Source organism: Orycteropus afer, unplaced genomic scaffold (assembly GCF_000298275.1).
Source record: "Orycteropus afer afer isolate SDZICR_OR568_19922 unplaced genomic scaffold, OryAfe1.0 scaffold00047, whole genome shotgun sequence".
NCBI classification, from domain to species: domain Eukaryota; kingdom Metazoa; phylum Chordata; class Mammalia; order Tubulidentata; family Orycteropodidae; genus Orycteropus; species Orycteropus afer.
In genome coordinates this window covers 7617803-7634925 of record NW_006921634.1, presented here as the reverse complement: position 1 = coordinate 7634925, position 17123 = coordinate 7617803, and the positions used below count along the sequence as shown (strand labels likewise).

General features: G+C 37.1%; 1 protein-coding gene across 1 annotated transcript in view; it reads left to right on the top strand.

Annotated features, from left to right (window-relative positions):
- SESN3 (sestrin 3) overlaps positions 1-17123 on the top strand; it is an 83143-nt gene that overhangs the window by 57262 nt on the left and 8758 nt on the right. The window contains exons 2-6 of the mRNA XM_007938069.2: positions 1636-1701; positions 3482-3679; positions 5084-5266; positions 13295-13531; positions 14797-14971. Coding sequence (XP_007936260.1) covers positions 1636-1701; positions 3482-3679; positions 5084-5266; positions 13295-13531; positions 14797-14971 — 859 coding nt within the window. The remainder of the gene's footprint in view (positions 1-1635; positions 1702-3481; positions 3680-5083; positions 5267-13294; positions 13532-14796; positions 14972-17123) is intronic.

Here is a 17123-nt window from a genome sequence, read left to right as displayed (position 1 = left end):
CTCCTTGGAAGGAAGGTTGGGCAATCCTACTTCCGTAGTGATACTGCCTCGGAAACCCAAGGAGGGGTCGCTATGAGTCGGGGCCGACTCGACGGCATACAACAACAACAACAACAACATAGAAAATGAAGTGGCCATTTTCTCCCCTCATCTTGCTAAGAAGGGAATTGAAAGCATGAGAGCCTTTCTCTGACTATTCCTGCTCCTAAACATGCTTGTAGAGAAGGGATCTACCCCATAATGGAAATTCTGATGGTGTATAGGTAATCACACATAACTGAGGACACCAAAATATTTTCAATTAAAAATATTTAAGAGACTTGAATATTTAAAATAATACTGGCACTCAAATACACCACTAACAATCTACCAAGTTGTTTTTGTTTTTGTTTTTGACATTAACAAACAGAAATTTAATTTAATTTGGAGTTTAGAAGTCCAAATTCAAGATGCTGGCTCTAGGGAAGGCTTTCTCTCTCTGTCTGCTCTGGAGGAGGTACCTTGTCTTTTTTTAACTTTAGCTCTTGGGCAGTCTTCATGTGGCTTGGCATCTCTCTTCCCTCCATCTCTGTTCTGCTGACTTGTTTAATCTCTTTTATATCTCAAAAGAGATTGACTCAAGACACATCCTACACTAATCCTGCCTCATTAACATGACAAAGACAACTCATTCCCAAATGGGATTATTTATAACTATATAGGAATAGATGTTCAGATTTATAACACCTATTTTTTTTAAGTAGGTAAATACATTCACAGGATTCCAAAAAAGTTACTGATAGGTGTATAATGAAGTACTTCTCCCATCTTTGTCCCCCAATCTACCAGTTTTTATACTAATAGAATAACAAGAGGAAAGGCAAGAATTGCCAAATTCTCTGTTGTTTAAGTTAAATTAATCTCTATTTCTCCAACTTTTATATTTTCCTTAAAGTTTTAAAACCTTATATTAGATATGCTTATTGCTATTTTAAGGAGCTCTGGTGGCACAGTGCCTAAGGCATTTGATGTTGTTGTTGTTGTTGTTGTTATTTGCCATCGAGTCGATAGCTAACCAAAAGGTTGGTGGTTCAAACCCACCAGCCACTCCACAGAAGGAAGATGGGGCAATCTATCCCTAAAGATTTACCACCTCAGAAACCCAGTAGGGTCCCTATGAGTTGGAATCGACTCAATGGCAGTGAGTTTTGAGTATTAGTATTTTATTCTGGAATTGGGGGGGGGGGGACAAACTTTAGGCCAGGTAGGTTGTTTTAGGGAGTTGCATATAATCCTCTTTGAACTTCACCTTTAACTTCCAAATTGATGTCTGATAGTTAACTGTTAGAGACTATTTTATTATGGAGGTTAATGGTTTTCAGTCATGTCGAATTTGGGCTAAAATCTATGGTGGTGTATAATATGATTGAGGGAAATGACATTTTGGGCAACCTCTATGATAGGCGTTTGACCTGTTATCTTTTCTATGCAGTGACCCTGTAGTTTCTTTTCCATCTGAGACCCAACACTTAACTTTGGTTTCACATACTTCTATTTGTTTATTCTATTTAGTTAAGTACATTAGCAACAGATGTGCAACAATGTAACTTTTCTTATAATCATCATTAATACGTAAAACTTTTCTTTTACAAACAGGATAAAAGAATCAGAGTATCTCAACCCTTGACACGAGGACCAAGTGCCTTTATTCCAGAGAAGGAAGTAAGTTTACCTGCCTTAAGATACATAAAGCGTGATAAAGAATAACTTAATTACATCAAAGACTACCTCTGTTTTTAATACAGAAATGAAAAGGTATTTTGCTCTTGAGATTCTTATTCATTTGTTAGAAAACCACAGAGATAGTTTCTTTTCAGCTTTACTTAAAAGTTTGAGTATATAATAATCTGTCTTATTAGTTTAGTTGGGTAATACTATAAAGTTAGAAAAATAAAAATTTAACCATCTTTGATTTCAAATATAACTTTTCTGAAAACAAAGCTGCTGAGAGTGGTAAAATTTAATATTAACCTGAAGGTTTTGAGTTTTTAAATGGCCACTGTTTTCATAATTGATTACAGGTTTCATAAAGGTTAAGAAAAGGTATTTTGAAATAATGAAAAAAATAAACCTAAGTTTCTCAACTAAACCTATTAAATAAAACCTGACATTACATCACTAGTAGTTACTGTTTTTACTTGGTTCTAAGTTTTTGATTAGACGGGACATCACAGAATCTCTGGTTCAATTTAGCACCCTTTTGTAGGGGTGGGGAATCCAGGTGGTAAATGCAAGGAAGGGGGTAGTAAAAAGACACAAAGCACTTCTGTACTTATGCCTATTTTTCTCATATAACTAGGTGCTGCTTTTAGTGATTGCCTAATACATGTATACTTACTGAAATACTGTTATTTTCACAGTATACATTTGAAGATAATCTGGTTTGTGGAAGTGATCACTGTTTTCAGGATCTGTTGCATCATAAGACTATGTTATAGACATTCAGTTAGATGAAAGAAAGCTTTGCTAAGGAAAACAAGACAAAAACGTCAACTATTCTCTCACTAACTATATGTGATTCATCTGGATCCTATTATATTTGATCATCTCGGTCTCTGTAGTAGATAATGAGGGGTTATGAGTAAATGAAATGTATATTTGGCTTTATAATGAACTGAAGTAAAATATAGAAACAGGCATCCATGTCCGTTAATTCCCACAGAGTTGGATCTTTCTACAAAGTGCTAATAAGCTCTTAACACCTTCAGAGGTGATTTTTGCACAATGACAGCCTACAGACTGTCATTGTGCATAATGCTGTACTTAAGTAATCTGATTTTGAGAAAACTCCTTTGATTTCCTAGGATGGAAGTTGTCCATTTTAATAATTTACTTTGTTTCTGGTAATTAATATGATAGGCTCAAAATAGGAACGGTAATAGTCTAGCATCTTTATTAATTTTTCAATTAACACTTTCCTACAAATTATCTTATTTTTTTCATTCCTAGAAACACTTGAGAAAGGTTCTTGTTTTTTTTCCCCCCTTAATATTGAATGACAAAAATAGGCAAAGGATCATGCTGAAAATATTTGCCTAAAGATAATAAGATTAATTATCTTTACAGATTGTTGAAATAAAATTGCATGTAGTGAAAGGCCATTGCTGTTGCCTCACCACAAATTAGTCTGACAATGGCCAGGCAAGTGGGCCCTGAAAGTCTGCCTGTGTGCCTGGCTGAACAGATGGAAGCTTCTTTTCTCCGATTTCTTAGCTGTATAGAGTGTTTGATATTTGACATTTGTTGTTTAATAAATTGTGGTGTCAGAGCCAAAAATGAATGATGTTTTCTTTTTTATTGCTGTTCCTAGTACGAGCAACTGTGTAATTTCAGTGTCTGTTAATATCAAAAGAACATTCATTTGCTTCAATAGTGGCATAATTTATGTAAACCAAGGATGTGTTTACTACTCAATAATTTTGTTTTGTTTCTTGGCTATAAGGTTGTCCAAGCAAACACAGCAGATGAACGTACTAATTTTCTTGTGGAAGAATACTCTACATCTGGTCGTCTGGACAACATCACACAGGTCATGAGTTTACACACTCAGTACCTGGAGTCTTTCTTGAGGAGCCAGTTTTACATGTTGCGCATGGACGGTCCCCTTCCTCTACCATACAGGCACTATATCGCGATCATGGTGGGTGCTTGTCTGCTTGTTTTTTCCACTTTCCATATGACAGCTTTCTCCCTTCTAAAATTGTAGGTGTGTGTATATATAGCTAAGTATATCTTTATGGAAGAATGAATTGAAGAAGCCTGTGGACTTTTGGATACCATGTCCCTTGGGTAAATGTTGCATGTTTTGAACCACTTAACTTATTGAATGTTTCTCATTTAATTTTTAATAAACCCATTTTCTGTATTTCATCTCTTATAATTAAAGATGCTTGTATAGTCCAAAATAATATCCCACAAGTGTTGATTTTGCTCTTGATTTCTTTCTTTTTTAAAATTATTAATTAAAAACAGATTATTTGTGACATTTTACTTAGTCATACTGTACACGAAGACTATCACTAATTTGGCCAAATAATAAGAAAGTATCAGTCAGCACTAATGGACAATCTGGATAAAGGAAGAATTCTTAAATGACTCATAACACTTTTAATTATAGTACTTGTTACAAACCAGTTAACTAGTTAATATCTTTGGGGGGAGGGAGATAATTATAAATTAGGCTGGTATAAAGTAAGATGGAGCAGGGTAGAAAGAAACAGTATTATTTTTGGACTATTACTGGAGAAAAAATGGAATGAGAACATGATTAAAGTACTATGTATTTGGAGAAGTTAGGGAAATAGCTGGACCAACAGAGCTGGAAGAGCTAGCCAGGAGTTAGTAGGTTAGTCTCTCAGTGTTTTACAGAATGATGTACTTGATAAGACTGTAATTCTGGTTTTGATGAGAATAAGGCTGGACGACAACTTAAAATGACCACAAACTAAAAGAGAAACAAGATGTAGAGAATAAGGAGACTAAAATAAAATTTTACTGAGAGGCAGCCCTGAGGAAAGGAGAGGTCAAAATTGTAAGTATCAAGGCTGATTCTGACTGCATAGGAAGGAAAGGGTCAGTGAGGTTCGGTTGCATCTTAATAGTGTAATATATACACATATGGCTGGAATCACAGTTATTTTAAAGGGGATAAGAAAAGTACCCAAAATAGTATGAATTCTGTATTGGTAGAACACCAGTTAATGAGACTTGATTATGTTTTAAACAAACTACAGTACATATCATTTACTATAATGAAAAAATGCCCTTAACATAGTTAGATGGTGGGCTCTGGGATGACCTACACCAACTTCTGGTGAGAGAGTAATTGGCTTCATGTGATCACTACTTGCTTATACACATCAGCTTCATGTATTCTTTTAAGAATCTGTTGCAACATTGCAATAAAATTTTTAGAAGAGAGATTCTGAAAGAAAAAAAATGATTGGCTATAAAAAGTATTAACTCAATCTAAATTGTTTCAGAACAATAGAGTAAGATTATACTATAGTTGTTTTACCAACAGACTCTTTCCCTTGTGTTTTAGGCTGCAGCTAGACATCAGTGTTCTTACTTAATAAACATGCATGTGGATGAATTTTTAAAGACCGGAGGCATGGCTGAGTGGTTGAATGGTTTGGAATATGTACCACAAAGACTGAAAAACCTTAATGAAATAAATAAGCTGCTAGCACACCGGCCCTGGCTGATCACAAAAGAGCACATTCAGGTACTGAGTGTTTTTTGAAATCAAGGGAACTTTGCTAATGATTCTACCAGAGAGTTAATTATTTAGTTAATTGTTTTGCTTAAGACTTAATTTTAAACCTTTGCACATTAAGAACTTGAAAGAGAACAAAGTAGTATGTTAATATGTGTAGAACAGATAAATTTACAAAGTCAGTGGGTTTAAGTTTAAAATGTATCACTCATTTTAAGTAATCAGTAAATTAGCTTGTACAAGTACTTGATAAGTAGCTATAAGAAAAGTTTGTTTCTATTCTTCAAGCAGTTGTTGTTGTTGTTGTTGTTATGTGCCGTGGAGTCGGCCCCGACTCATAGCGACCCCTCCTTGGGTTTCCGAGGCAGTATCATTACAGAAGTAGGATTGCCCAACCTTCCTTCCAAGGAGTGGCTGGTGGGTTTGAACCGCCAGCCGTCTGGTTAGCAGGCAAGTGTCTTAGCAGTAGATAGACTAAAAGAAAATACATTAGCATAATGGGATGCCTGGGTTCTAGTCTGTACTCTGTTACTCACTTTAGTAAGTGAACTTCTATGGACCTCCATTCCCTCCTCTGTAAAATAATAGGGCTGGATTAACTGAGCTCGGCAGTGAGTTTGGTTTGGTTTGGTTTTACACTCTTTTATCCACCACTTGTCTGTCAGTTTGTCATACTGTGGTGGCTTATGTGCTGCTGTGAGGCTGGAGCCTATCCCCCCTGTATTTCAAATACTAGCAGGTCACCCAAGGTGGACAAGTTTCAGCGGGGCTTCTAGACTAAGGCAGACTCAGAAGAAGGAAGGGGTTACCCACTTCTCAAAGAATTGACCAGTGAAAACTTTATAAACAGCAGTGAAACACTGTCTGATATATTACTGGAAAACTTGATGAATAGCCCTGAAACATTGTCCGATAGACTACCAGAAGATGAGCCCCACAGGTTGGAAGGCACTCAACATAGGACTGGGGAAGAGCTGCGTCCTCAGAGTAGAGCCACCTTAATGATGTAGATGGAGTAGTTTTTAGGACCTCCATTTGCTGATGTGGCATGTCTCAAAATGAGAAGAAATAGCTGCAAACATCCATTAATAATCAGAACATGGAATGTATGAAGTATGAATTTAGGAAAATGGAAGTTATCAAAAATGAATTGGAATGCATAAAGATCAATATCCCTAGGCATTAGTGAATTGAAGTGAACTGGTTTTGGCCATTTTGAATCAGACAACCATATGATCTATTATGCCAGGAATGACAAATTGAACAGGAATGGCGTGGCATTAATCGTCACAAAGAACATTTCAAGATCTATCCTGAAGTACAGTGCTCTCAATGATAGGATAATATCCATATGCCTACAAGGAAGACCAGTTAATACTAATATTATTCAAATTTATGCACCAACCACCAAAGCCAAACTTGAGGAAATTTAAGATTTTTACCAACTTCTGCAAACATGCAATCAAGATGTGTTGATTATCACTAATGATTGGAGTGCAAAAGTTGGAAGTAAAGAAGAATCACCAATAGTTGGAAAATATGGCCTTGGTGACAGAAATAATGCTGAAGATCACATGATAGAATTTTGTGAGACCAATGACTTACTCATTGCAAATACATTTTTTCAACAACACAAATGACAGGAGTCAGATTGACTACATCTATGGAAAGAGGTGATGGAGAAGCCAAAACAAAGCCAGAAGCTGACTGTGGAACAGACCATCAGCTGCTCACTTGCAAGTTCAAGTTGAACTAAAGAAAATTAAAACAAGTTCACGAGAACCAAAATATGACCTTGATTATATCCCTCTTGAATGTAGAGACCATCTAAAGAATAGATTTGATGCATTGAACACCATTGACCGAAACCAGAGAAATTGTGGGATGACATCAAGAACATCATCCATGAAGAAAGCAAAAGGTCATTAAAAAGAAAAGGAAGAAAAGACCAAAATGGATGTCAGAGTGACTCTGAAACTTGCCCTTGAACGGAAAATAGCTAAAGCAAATAGAAGAAATGACAAGATAAAAGAGCTGAACAGAATATTTCAAAGAGCAGCTTGAGAAGACAAAGTCAATCATTACAATGAAATGTGCAAATACCTGGAGTTAGAAAACCAAAAGGGAAGAACACACTCAGCATTTCTCAAGCTGAAAGAACTGAGGAAAAAATTCAAGGCTCAAGTTGCAATATTGAAAGATGCTATGATAAACTATTGAATGATGCAGGAAACATCACAAGAAGATGGAAGGAATACAGAGAGTCACTGTACGAAAAAGAATTGGTTTATGTTCATCCATTTCAGGAGGTGGCATATGATCAAGAACTAGTGGTACTGAAAGCTGCACTGAAAGAATTGGTGAAAAACAAGGCCCCAGGAATTGACAGAATACCCCTTAAAATGTTTCAGCAAATGGATGCCTCACTGGAGGCACTTGCTTGTCTATGCCAAGAAATTTGGAAGACAGCTACCTGGCCAACTGACTGGAAAAGATCCATATTTGTACCCATTTCAAAGAAAAGTGATCCCACAGAATGTGAAATTATCAAACAGTATCATTAATATCACACGCAAGTAAAATCTTGCTGAAGATAATTAAAAAACGGTTGCAGCATATTGACAGAGAGCTTCCAGAAATGCAAGCTGGATTCAGAAGAGGACATGGAACAAGGGATATCATTGCTGATGTCAGGTGGATCTTGACTCAAAGCAAAGAATACCAGAAAGATGTTTACTTGTATTTTATTGATTATGCAAAAGCATTCGACTGTATGGATCATAACGAATTATGGATAACATTGAGAAGAATGAGGATTCCAGAACACTTCATTGTGCTCATCAGGACCCTGAACGTAGACCATCAGGTTCGAACAAGGGGATGCTGCATGGTTTAAAATCAGGAGGGGAGCGCATCAGGGTTGTATCCTTTCCCATACCTATTCAGTCTATAGGCTGAGCAAATAATCCGAGAAGCTGCACTATATGAAGAAAAGTGTAGCATCAGGACTGGAGGAAGACTCATTAATAACCTGTGATACACAATAACTTTCCTTGCTGAAAGTGAAGATGACTTGAAGCGCTTACTGATGAAGATTAAAGACTTCAGTCTGCAGTATGGATTACATTTCAACATAAAGAAAACAGAAATCCTCACAACTGGACCAATAAGCAGCATCACAATAAACGGAGAAAAGATGGAAGTTGTTAAAGATTTCATATTACCTGGTTCCACAATCAACACCAATGGAAGCAGCATCAAGACATCAGAGACATCGTATTGCACTGGGCAAATCTGGTGTGAAAGACCTCTTTAAAGTACTGAAGAGCACAGATGTTTCCTTGAGGACTAAGGTGCACCTGACACAGGCCATGGTATTTTCAGTCGCCTCATATGCATGTGAGAGCTGGACAGTGAACAAAGACTGAAGAAGAGTTGAAGGCTGTGAGTTGTGGACTTGGCGAAGAATACTGAAAGTACCATGGACTGCCAAAAGAATGAACAAATCTGTCCTGGAAGAAATACAACTGGAATGCTCCTAGGAAGAGAGATGGCCAGGCTTCGTCTCACATACTTTGGTCATGTTGTCAGAAGGACCCATTCTCTGGAGAAAGATACATGCTTGGTAAAGTGCAGGGTCAATGAAAAAGGGGAAGGCCCTCAACAAGATGGACTGACACAGTGGCTGCAGTGACAGGCTCAGGTATAGCAAGGATTGTGAGGCTGGCACAGGACTGGGCGGTGTTTCATTCTGTTGTACATAGGATCACTATGAGTCAGAACTGACTCCATGGCACCTAAAAACAACAGCAAACTCTTCTAGTTCTAACATTTCATAATTTTAAGACTCTCAAAGAATGATTTTGCAAATAAAAAGGGATCTGCCAGCTGTTGTGAGTCATTAAGTACCTTTAGAAAGATCTTAGATAAGAAATAAACTTGTTATATTTGGCTAGAGCACATGTACTTTGAAAGGAACTTCCATCAAAGGCCTGCAGAGTGAGGTAATTATGCAGTGTGTTTAGCATGGTGCTGGACACATGGTAAGTATTCAGTAAATACGATCTAATTTAAGAGCTTGGGTGATGCAAATGTTGTAATCTACTAACCAAAAGATTGGTGATTTGAACTCACCTAGTGCCTCTGCAGAAGCAAGCCCTGAGGATCTGCTTCTGTAAAGGACTACAGCCAAGAAAACCCTACGGAGAAGTTCTGCTCTGTAACACACAGGGTCACAACAATATGATGTAAATTATTATCAGTAGATACCTTTCTTATTTAAAATCTGTTTCTAATGCACAGAAATGTCCTTGTTTTCTTTTTTAATCCCTGTTTTGGTTAACTAGTGCCGCTCTGACAGGAATATACCACAAATGGGATAGGTTTAACAAACAGGAGTTTATTCTCTTACAATTTTGGAGGTTAGAAGTCCGAATTCCAGGTGCCGGATTCTAGGGGCTGGGTGAGATCCCCTCATCCTTGGGCTTCAACTCTGCCTCTTGCTACCAGCCCACTGAAGCTAGAGGCATCGCTTCATTCAGGCAGCTGTCAGCTGCTGAGGCTGACAAACCCAGGGTCGACAAGTGAAAAGGCACAGTCCGATACTACCAAACCACACAGCAAGCCATTAATTCAAGTCCATTAAAAATCCCAAGATCAGCAGAGCAACATGGTAGGCTACTGGACCGTGACTGGGCTACATGCAGGGTTCAAGCGTGCCATCAAACTGGAGACCTTCCTCAAAGCTGCTTCTTATATACTGGAAGCAGACCACATCTGTAAAGCAGCTACTCAGCTGCTCTAATAGAGTCCACCATGGTATTGATTGCCAATCTCACCATGCAGAATAACTATATCCAGCTGCCCAACCACTCAACCAGGTGCAGCCAAGTTGACAAACAAACTGAACCACCACAGGAACCATTTTCATACTTCAGTAATACCAAACTGTTAGCCACTCTTCCAGGATATCACAGTGTTGCATACTCTATTCATTGTCTGGAATGTCCTCCTCTACTTGAAAATTCCCATATTCTTCAAGACATAAAACAAATGTTACCTCTTCCATGAAAGTGTCTCTTACTCCCATTGACAACTTTATGATTCCATTCTCTTTATTCATATAACAGTCACAACAGTATTATGCATAAGGCAACCATTCAAAATGTTAGAAAAGATACATGTGTACGTGTGTGCGTTCCTTTAATATCATCCTTTTACATTTCTGTATTTGGAGGAGCTCTGGTGGCATAGTGCCTAAGGCATTTGACTGTTAACCAGAAGGCTGGCAGTTCAAACCCACCAGCCACTCCTTGGAAGAAAGACTGGACAATCTACTTCCATAGTGATACTACCTCAGGAACCCCAGGAGGGGGTTGAGTTGGATCCAACTCAGTGGCAGTGAGTTTGGTTTTTAGTTTTTCAGAGCATAAGACAACTGTTTAAAATACTAGAAAACTTGTGTACATGTGTGTATTATTTTAATATCATCCTTTTAAATTTCTGGGTTTGAATACCTGTATATAACTATTCTTTATAAAATACTGTATATTAATTTATAATTGCCCCCCCAGCTCCTCTCCCCCAGTTGTTTCTGCTGGAAATATATATGATCAAAAGAGTTTGGAGAACATATTCCTGTTTAAAAAAAAGAAAAAGAAAAAAAAAAAAAAAAACAGGAATATTCCCTAGACCAATGATAGATTTAGTTGAAGGTAATCTTTCACAGATACTAGTGGTACAAAATAACCACAATCATTATAAAAGCAACAGAAGACAGAGTTGGAGTAATCCCTCAGAGATAGCCAGACACCTTGGGAGAGAGAACCACTGGGCCTGCCAAGTCAGGACCATAGTATTGGGGGACACCAGCCTCAATTGCCACAATGTAATACATAAAAATCTTGTTCCACAACCTACTTTGGTGAGTAGTGACTGGGGTCTTAAAAGCTTTTGAGTGGCTAAGATGCAGCTAATGGTCTCCTCTCATCTGAAGGAAAGAAGAGTGAAGAAAACCAAGGCTATTTGGAAACAGCCCAAGGATATGATAGACCTTGAGACCAGAAAAACTAGATGGTGCCTGGCTACCAATGCCAACCACTTGGGAAGGGATCAAAACTAGAGGTCCTGGATAGAGTGGGAGGAAAAACGTGGAACAAAATTCAAAAACACATTAACAACCAGAATTACTGGTCCAATAGAGTCTGGTGACACCCGCAAGACTATGGCCCTGGGATACACTTCAGGCCTGGGATTGGACTCACTCCCAAGGACTGGCTCTCAGCCCCAGTAGAAAGACTTATATGAAGAACACCCAACCCAGGGCGATGCACCCACCTACTCTATGGAGATACATGTCTTGGAGCAGTTGGCCGCAGAGGGGCAGCATTCACGTGGAGGGAGAGCTGGGCAGACAGGAGTGCATAACTAAGAAGGGCATGGGGAAGAGGGGTCACAGGGAAGAGAGCGGAGAAGAGTGGGTTAGGGTTGGGGATGGAAAAAAAGAAGAGTTTGGAGATCACTAAGATACAGAATCAAGAATCATTAAAGGCTCTTGAGCAGAGTTGTGATATGAGCTTATTTTGTGATGTGGAAGGTAAATTATAAGTGGAATGGACTAGAAGCAGAGAAGCTAGTCATTAAACAATCGCATTAATCTGTCTGAGAGATGATTTTAAAAAAAAAGAACAATGGGGGAATAAAGGAAGAATCAGATGCTCAGGATCATTCTACATGAGAATAAGCAGGACTCAGTGACTGGCAAAATTTGAGGATGGAAAAAGGGGTGGACTGGATGAGAGAATGACTTAAAGGTTTCTACATTGGTGACTGGGCAAAAGGCAATGCCATGGCCAACATGGGACATAATCGGATCTGAGAACAGAAAATTATGACTCTTATGTTGTGATTTTCAGTTATTGAAAGTCCAAATACAGGTCTGTAGCTCAAGATAAAGAGTGGACTAGAAATTAAATTGAATAGGTATTGATAGATGAACAGAGGTCAAGTTAAAGGAATAAATGACCTATCCTTGGAGATACTGTACAAGGAAAGAAGATCATAAATAGAATAGGGCAAGCCAACATTTTGATGGCAAGCAGAAGAGGAGGCTATGAAGGAGATGAAGGTCCATCCCAGGATAGAAAGGGTATCCCCCCAAATAATGTGGACTTACTGAGGTCAGAGGAGATCATTTCAAGAAGGAAAGAAGTGAGGGATAGTGTAAATTCTACAGAGATCACCTAGGATAAAGACTGAAAACTGATTGGGCCATTTGGAGGTCATTTGTGACCATAGTCAATATAGCTTCAGGAGTTTGGCTTAAAAAAAAAAAAAAAAAAAGCAAATTGTAATAAATAAAGACATGGGAATAAATGTGGGGTAAGAAATTAGAGGTGATGAGTGTTGATTCTTCTTTGGGGTTTAATGACATTGGCAAAGACATTTTAAGTTTTACCAATGCTTTTGGAAAACTCTACAGCAATTTTATCAACAGTCATAAAATTGCATATAAGAAGATAACTGAAAATTTTAAGTTCTTATTTAAATAAGAAGTTGTATTCTACAGTTTCTATCATCTGCTGCAGTGTCTTTCTCCAACAGAGAGAATATTTAAAATTTACCCAAAATCTGACTTACTAAATAGAATTGTTATGGGACAAAGTTTCCCAAAAACCTTAGACATGAAATGAATGGTTTTGCTAGATAATCTTTAAGATGCCTTCTAGCCTTGATGTTCTGTCATTCTCGAGTAATTCATTAACATAGCATAATGCTTAAAGATGTTTTGGAAGCAAAAAGTCTGTTGAATATGTAAGAGATTTAATAAAAGACGCCAAACATAATTATTGTTAGGTTCGATAATTTGTGCGCAGCATTGTTTGACCAAATGAAACATTTTTAAAAAGGAGTTATAATTTTACTACCATAATTGGGTATATGAAATCTGGTAGCTTTTCCATACTTTTTAAAATTCCTTTATAGTGATTTTCACATCTACAATTTTCACATTTACTCTTACCTGCTTTCTCATTTCAGAAACTTGTCAAAACTGGAGAAAATAATTGGTCTCTGCCAGAGCTGGTACATGCTGTGGTCCTACTGACACATTATCATGCCTTGGCAAGCTTTGTTTTTGGTAGTGGCATCAATCCAGAGAGAGATCCAGAAATCTCCAATGGAGTCAGGCTAATATCAGTCAACAATTTCTGTGTTTGTGATCTCGCCAATGACAACAACATAGAGAATGCATCCCTTACAAGCAGCAACTTTGGGGTTTGTCTTCTTGACTTTTTTTTTAACTATATTTTCTTTCCTATTTTTGTTTTCTAGAAGGAATTTATTCTCTAATTAAAAGGGATATTATGTACACAAACTATTTTTCCATAAATTTTTTATTGTGCTGAATATATGTATCTCAAAACATTTGCCATTTCAACATTTGTTTATATGTTCAAACAAGTGTGCATAATTTTTATTACTGTAAAAATTTAACCAGTACTTAGAGTTCTGGTTTACATAAAAAGACTTTTAAAGCAAATAGATATTATTGCAAATTATATAGACCCAAACAATGATACATTCTAGTGATGTCATCTTCATGATACATCTTTTGAACAGCAAATTCCAGAACAATACATTCATTTTAACAAGATGTGGGAACAACTAATAGGAAATATACCTTATGACAGTAGAAAGTGAAAAATTTGAGGCTGCCTAATTTTCTTAAAAACTGTAATATAGTTTAATATATACCAAATGTTATAATTCTAGATTACAAATATCTATACTTATAAGTATCTGCTGCAAAAGACCTCTTTAAAGTGTTAAAAAGCAAAGATATCACTTTGAGGACTGAGGTGCACCTAACCAAAGCCATGGTAATTTCAGTCACCTCATAAGCATGTGAATGCTGGACAATGAATAAGAAAGACCAAAGAGGAATCAATGCCTTTGAGTTACGGTGTTGGCAAAGAATATTGAATATACCACAGACTGCCAGAAGAATGAACAAATCTGTCTTGGAAGAAGTACAGCCAATATGCTCCTTAGAAGTGAGGATGGTGAGACTTTGTCTCATGTACTTTGGATGTGTTATCAGGAAGGACCAGTCCCTGAAGAAGGATATGATGCTTGATAAAGTAGAGGGTCAGCAAAAAAGAGGAAGACCCTTGAGATGGATTGACACAGTGGCTGCAGTGGGCTCACATGTAGTAACAATTGTGAGCATAGCATAGGACCGGGCATTGTTTCATTCTGTTATATACAGGGTCACTTTGAATTGGAAATGATCCAGCAGCACCAAACAACGATAACACACTTAAAAGTTACTTTTTAAATTTCAGTATTTATAACTGTAGCAAAAATATTCCAAAAATGTTTGAATCTGCCATAAGGTTTTCTTTGAAATTGGTAGAAAACCCATCTAAGAACATTAAGTGTCCCCAGTCTGCTGTACAGAATAAAATTGGGCAATGGAGACATTTACTAGAACACTTTTTCATGATAATAATGCATAACATTATCTTATCTGCTTACAGATTGTAGATTCACTAAGTGAGTTAGAGGCCTTAATGGAAAGGATGAAAAGGCTTCAAGAAGAAAGGGAAGATGAAGAAGCATCTCAGGAAGAAATGACCACTCGTTTTGAGAAGGAGAAGAAAGAAAGTCTGTTTGTGGTTTCTGGAGATACTTTTCATTCATTTCCTCATTCAGGTGATTGTTTTTGCTGTGTTTGCATTCTAATTGTCCTTAGAGCCTTGACAGAACAAGCGTCGGTATTTTCCATGTGGCTGTATAAAAATGATTCTGCTTCTGTCCTCCTATTGTTTACTTCTCTTCTTCCTCATTCTGCTGCTATTACTTTCCCTCTTAGGCTGGTGCATCTTTGAATGGAATGTGTTTCAGATCCAGTTGAGAGGCGTTTCCAGCTTTGTGATTCTCATAGTCCATACTCTATCCTTGAAAAAAATGTTATTCAAAGCAGACCAATTGCTTATAAAGTTAGGAATATTTAATTCATCCTACTTTTGTAACATTTCAATGATAAAAGAAATCCTTTTTTAATAGCTAAGATAAATCCTAAGCTCCAGGCAATTTCTCAATAATTCAATACATGCTTTAAACAGGATAGTTAGAATGTACAAATCAGTCAATACAGCATCCCCATTTATTTGCATGTGTGATTGTTTGTTATGTGTATATGTGTGTTTATAAAATATCTTTTCATTTCTTTGGAGTTCAGAGAGGCAAGGGGATTATTCTCATATTGCTACTTTTCCACAGTAGTTCTAAAATTACACTGCACTTACATTTATGTTTTTTAGAGAAATTTTTCTTTGAAATTTTTATAAAATAAATTATTTTAGGCCATTTTTTCTAAATTGAATTTGGAGGAATTCATTGTGTATTAAAAGCTAGGATTTTTTTTTTTTTGCTCTAATCTTAAAAACACTTTTTTGAAATACTCTTAAAGATTTTTAAATAAGGAGATAACTTTCAGGTTTAACCAAAAAAATGTATAGAACACCATATAATAGTCATGTGCTAAAATTGCTTTAATAGGAAGCTTAAACCCTTCAAAGTCATCAATCCACATAAGATTTCTTTTCAAATAGTATTCTGTTGGTTTAAAAGAGGGCTTCAAAATTGCTGTTTTAAGGTTGGTCAGTTATGTAAATTCTGAGCGTAATTGTATTGACTATAACTTGTTGGTCATGTTAAATATAGCATTGATAATAGCTCTCAGAAGTTTTAAGAAAGAACAAGAACCTCTTTCATCATTTTCCCTGTGTATCTTATTTATGAAAGATTTTAATTACCAAGTTGGGTATATTAAGTAACAGTTTTTCTTTTTCAATCCATTAAAAGCACTATAACTATAAGTCAGAGCTTCTAATCAGCAGGAAATCCCAAATAAAAGGGATGTGGTATTTTAGTTACTGGTTCAGTATTCATTCCACAAACATTTATTGAGTATCCAATATAGTCTCAGCACTGTGGTAGGTATGTAGGTTTTAAGTCTACATAATACATGATTCCTGATCTCAGGGAACTCTCAGGCTAGTGGTAGAAAAATAAATAATTATAACACACAGCAGAATGGTAAAGGTTTGTGAGTATAGAACAGAGCACTGAACCTGGTCTTGGTAGGAGAGAACCATGGACAGAAGGGAGCCTAGAGGAAGACTTTCAGAGCTGGGTTGCTCTAAGCTAAGTCTTAAAGACAGGGTGAGAGGAAGCTAGCCCATAGCTGGGGGTCAGAGGTGGTGGTAATCAGCCTCCCAACCTGAGCAAAGGCATAATGGTAAGGAAACAGGTTTATGTGTGCAGGACAGGTGGTTCTGTGTTGTTATAAAGTAAATCATGAGGTAAATGTTGTTATTGGTGGGTGCTGTTGAGTCAGTTCTGACACTTTGTGACCCTGTGTTCATCAGAAAGAAACACTGTTCCTGGTCTTGCACCATCCTCACAACCGTTGCCAACTGTGGCCACTGTGTCAACCCATCTCATTGAGTAGCTTCCCCTTTTTCACTGACCTTCTACTTTACCAAGCATGACAGCCTTCTGTAGGGATTGGTCTCTTCTGACACGACCAAATTACAAGAGACAAAGTCTAGCCATTCTTGCTTCTAAGGAACATTCTGGCTTGTATTTCATCCAAGACAGATTTGTTCATTATTCTGGTAGTCCATAGTATATTCAGATTCTTTGCCAACACCAGAACTCAAATGCACCATTTCTTCTGCAGTCTTCTTTATGCATTGTCCAGCTCTCAATGCATATGAACCTACTAAAAATACCATGGCTTGGGTCAGGCACATCTTAGTTTTCAAAGTGACATCTTTGCTCTTTTTTTTTTTTTTTT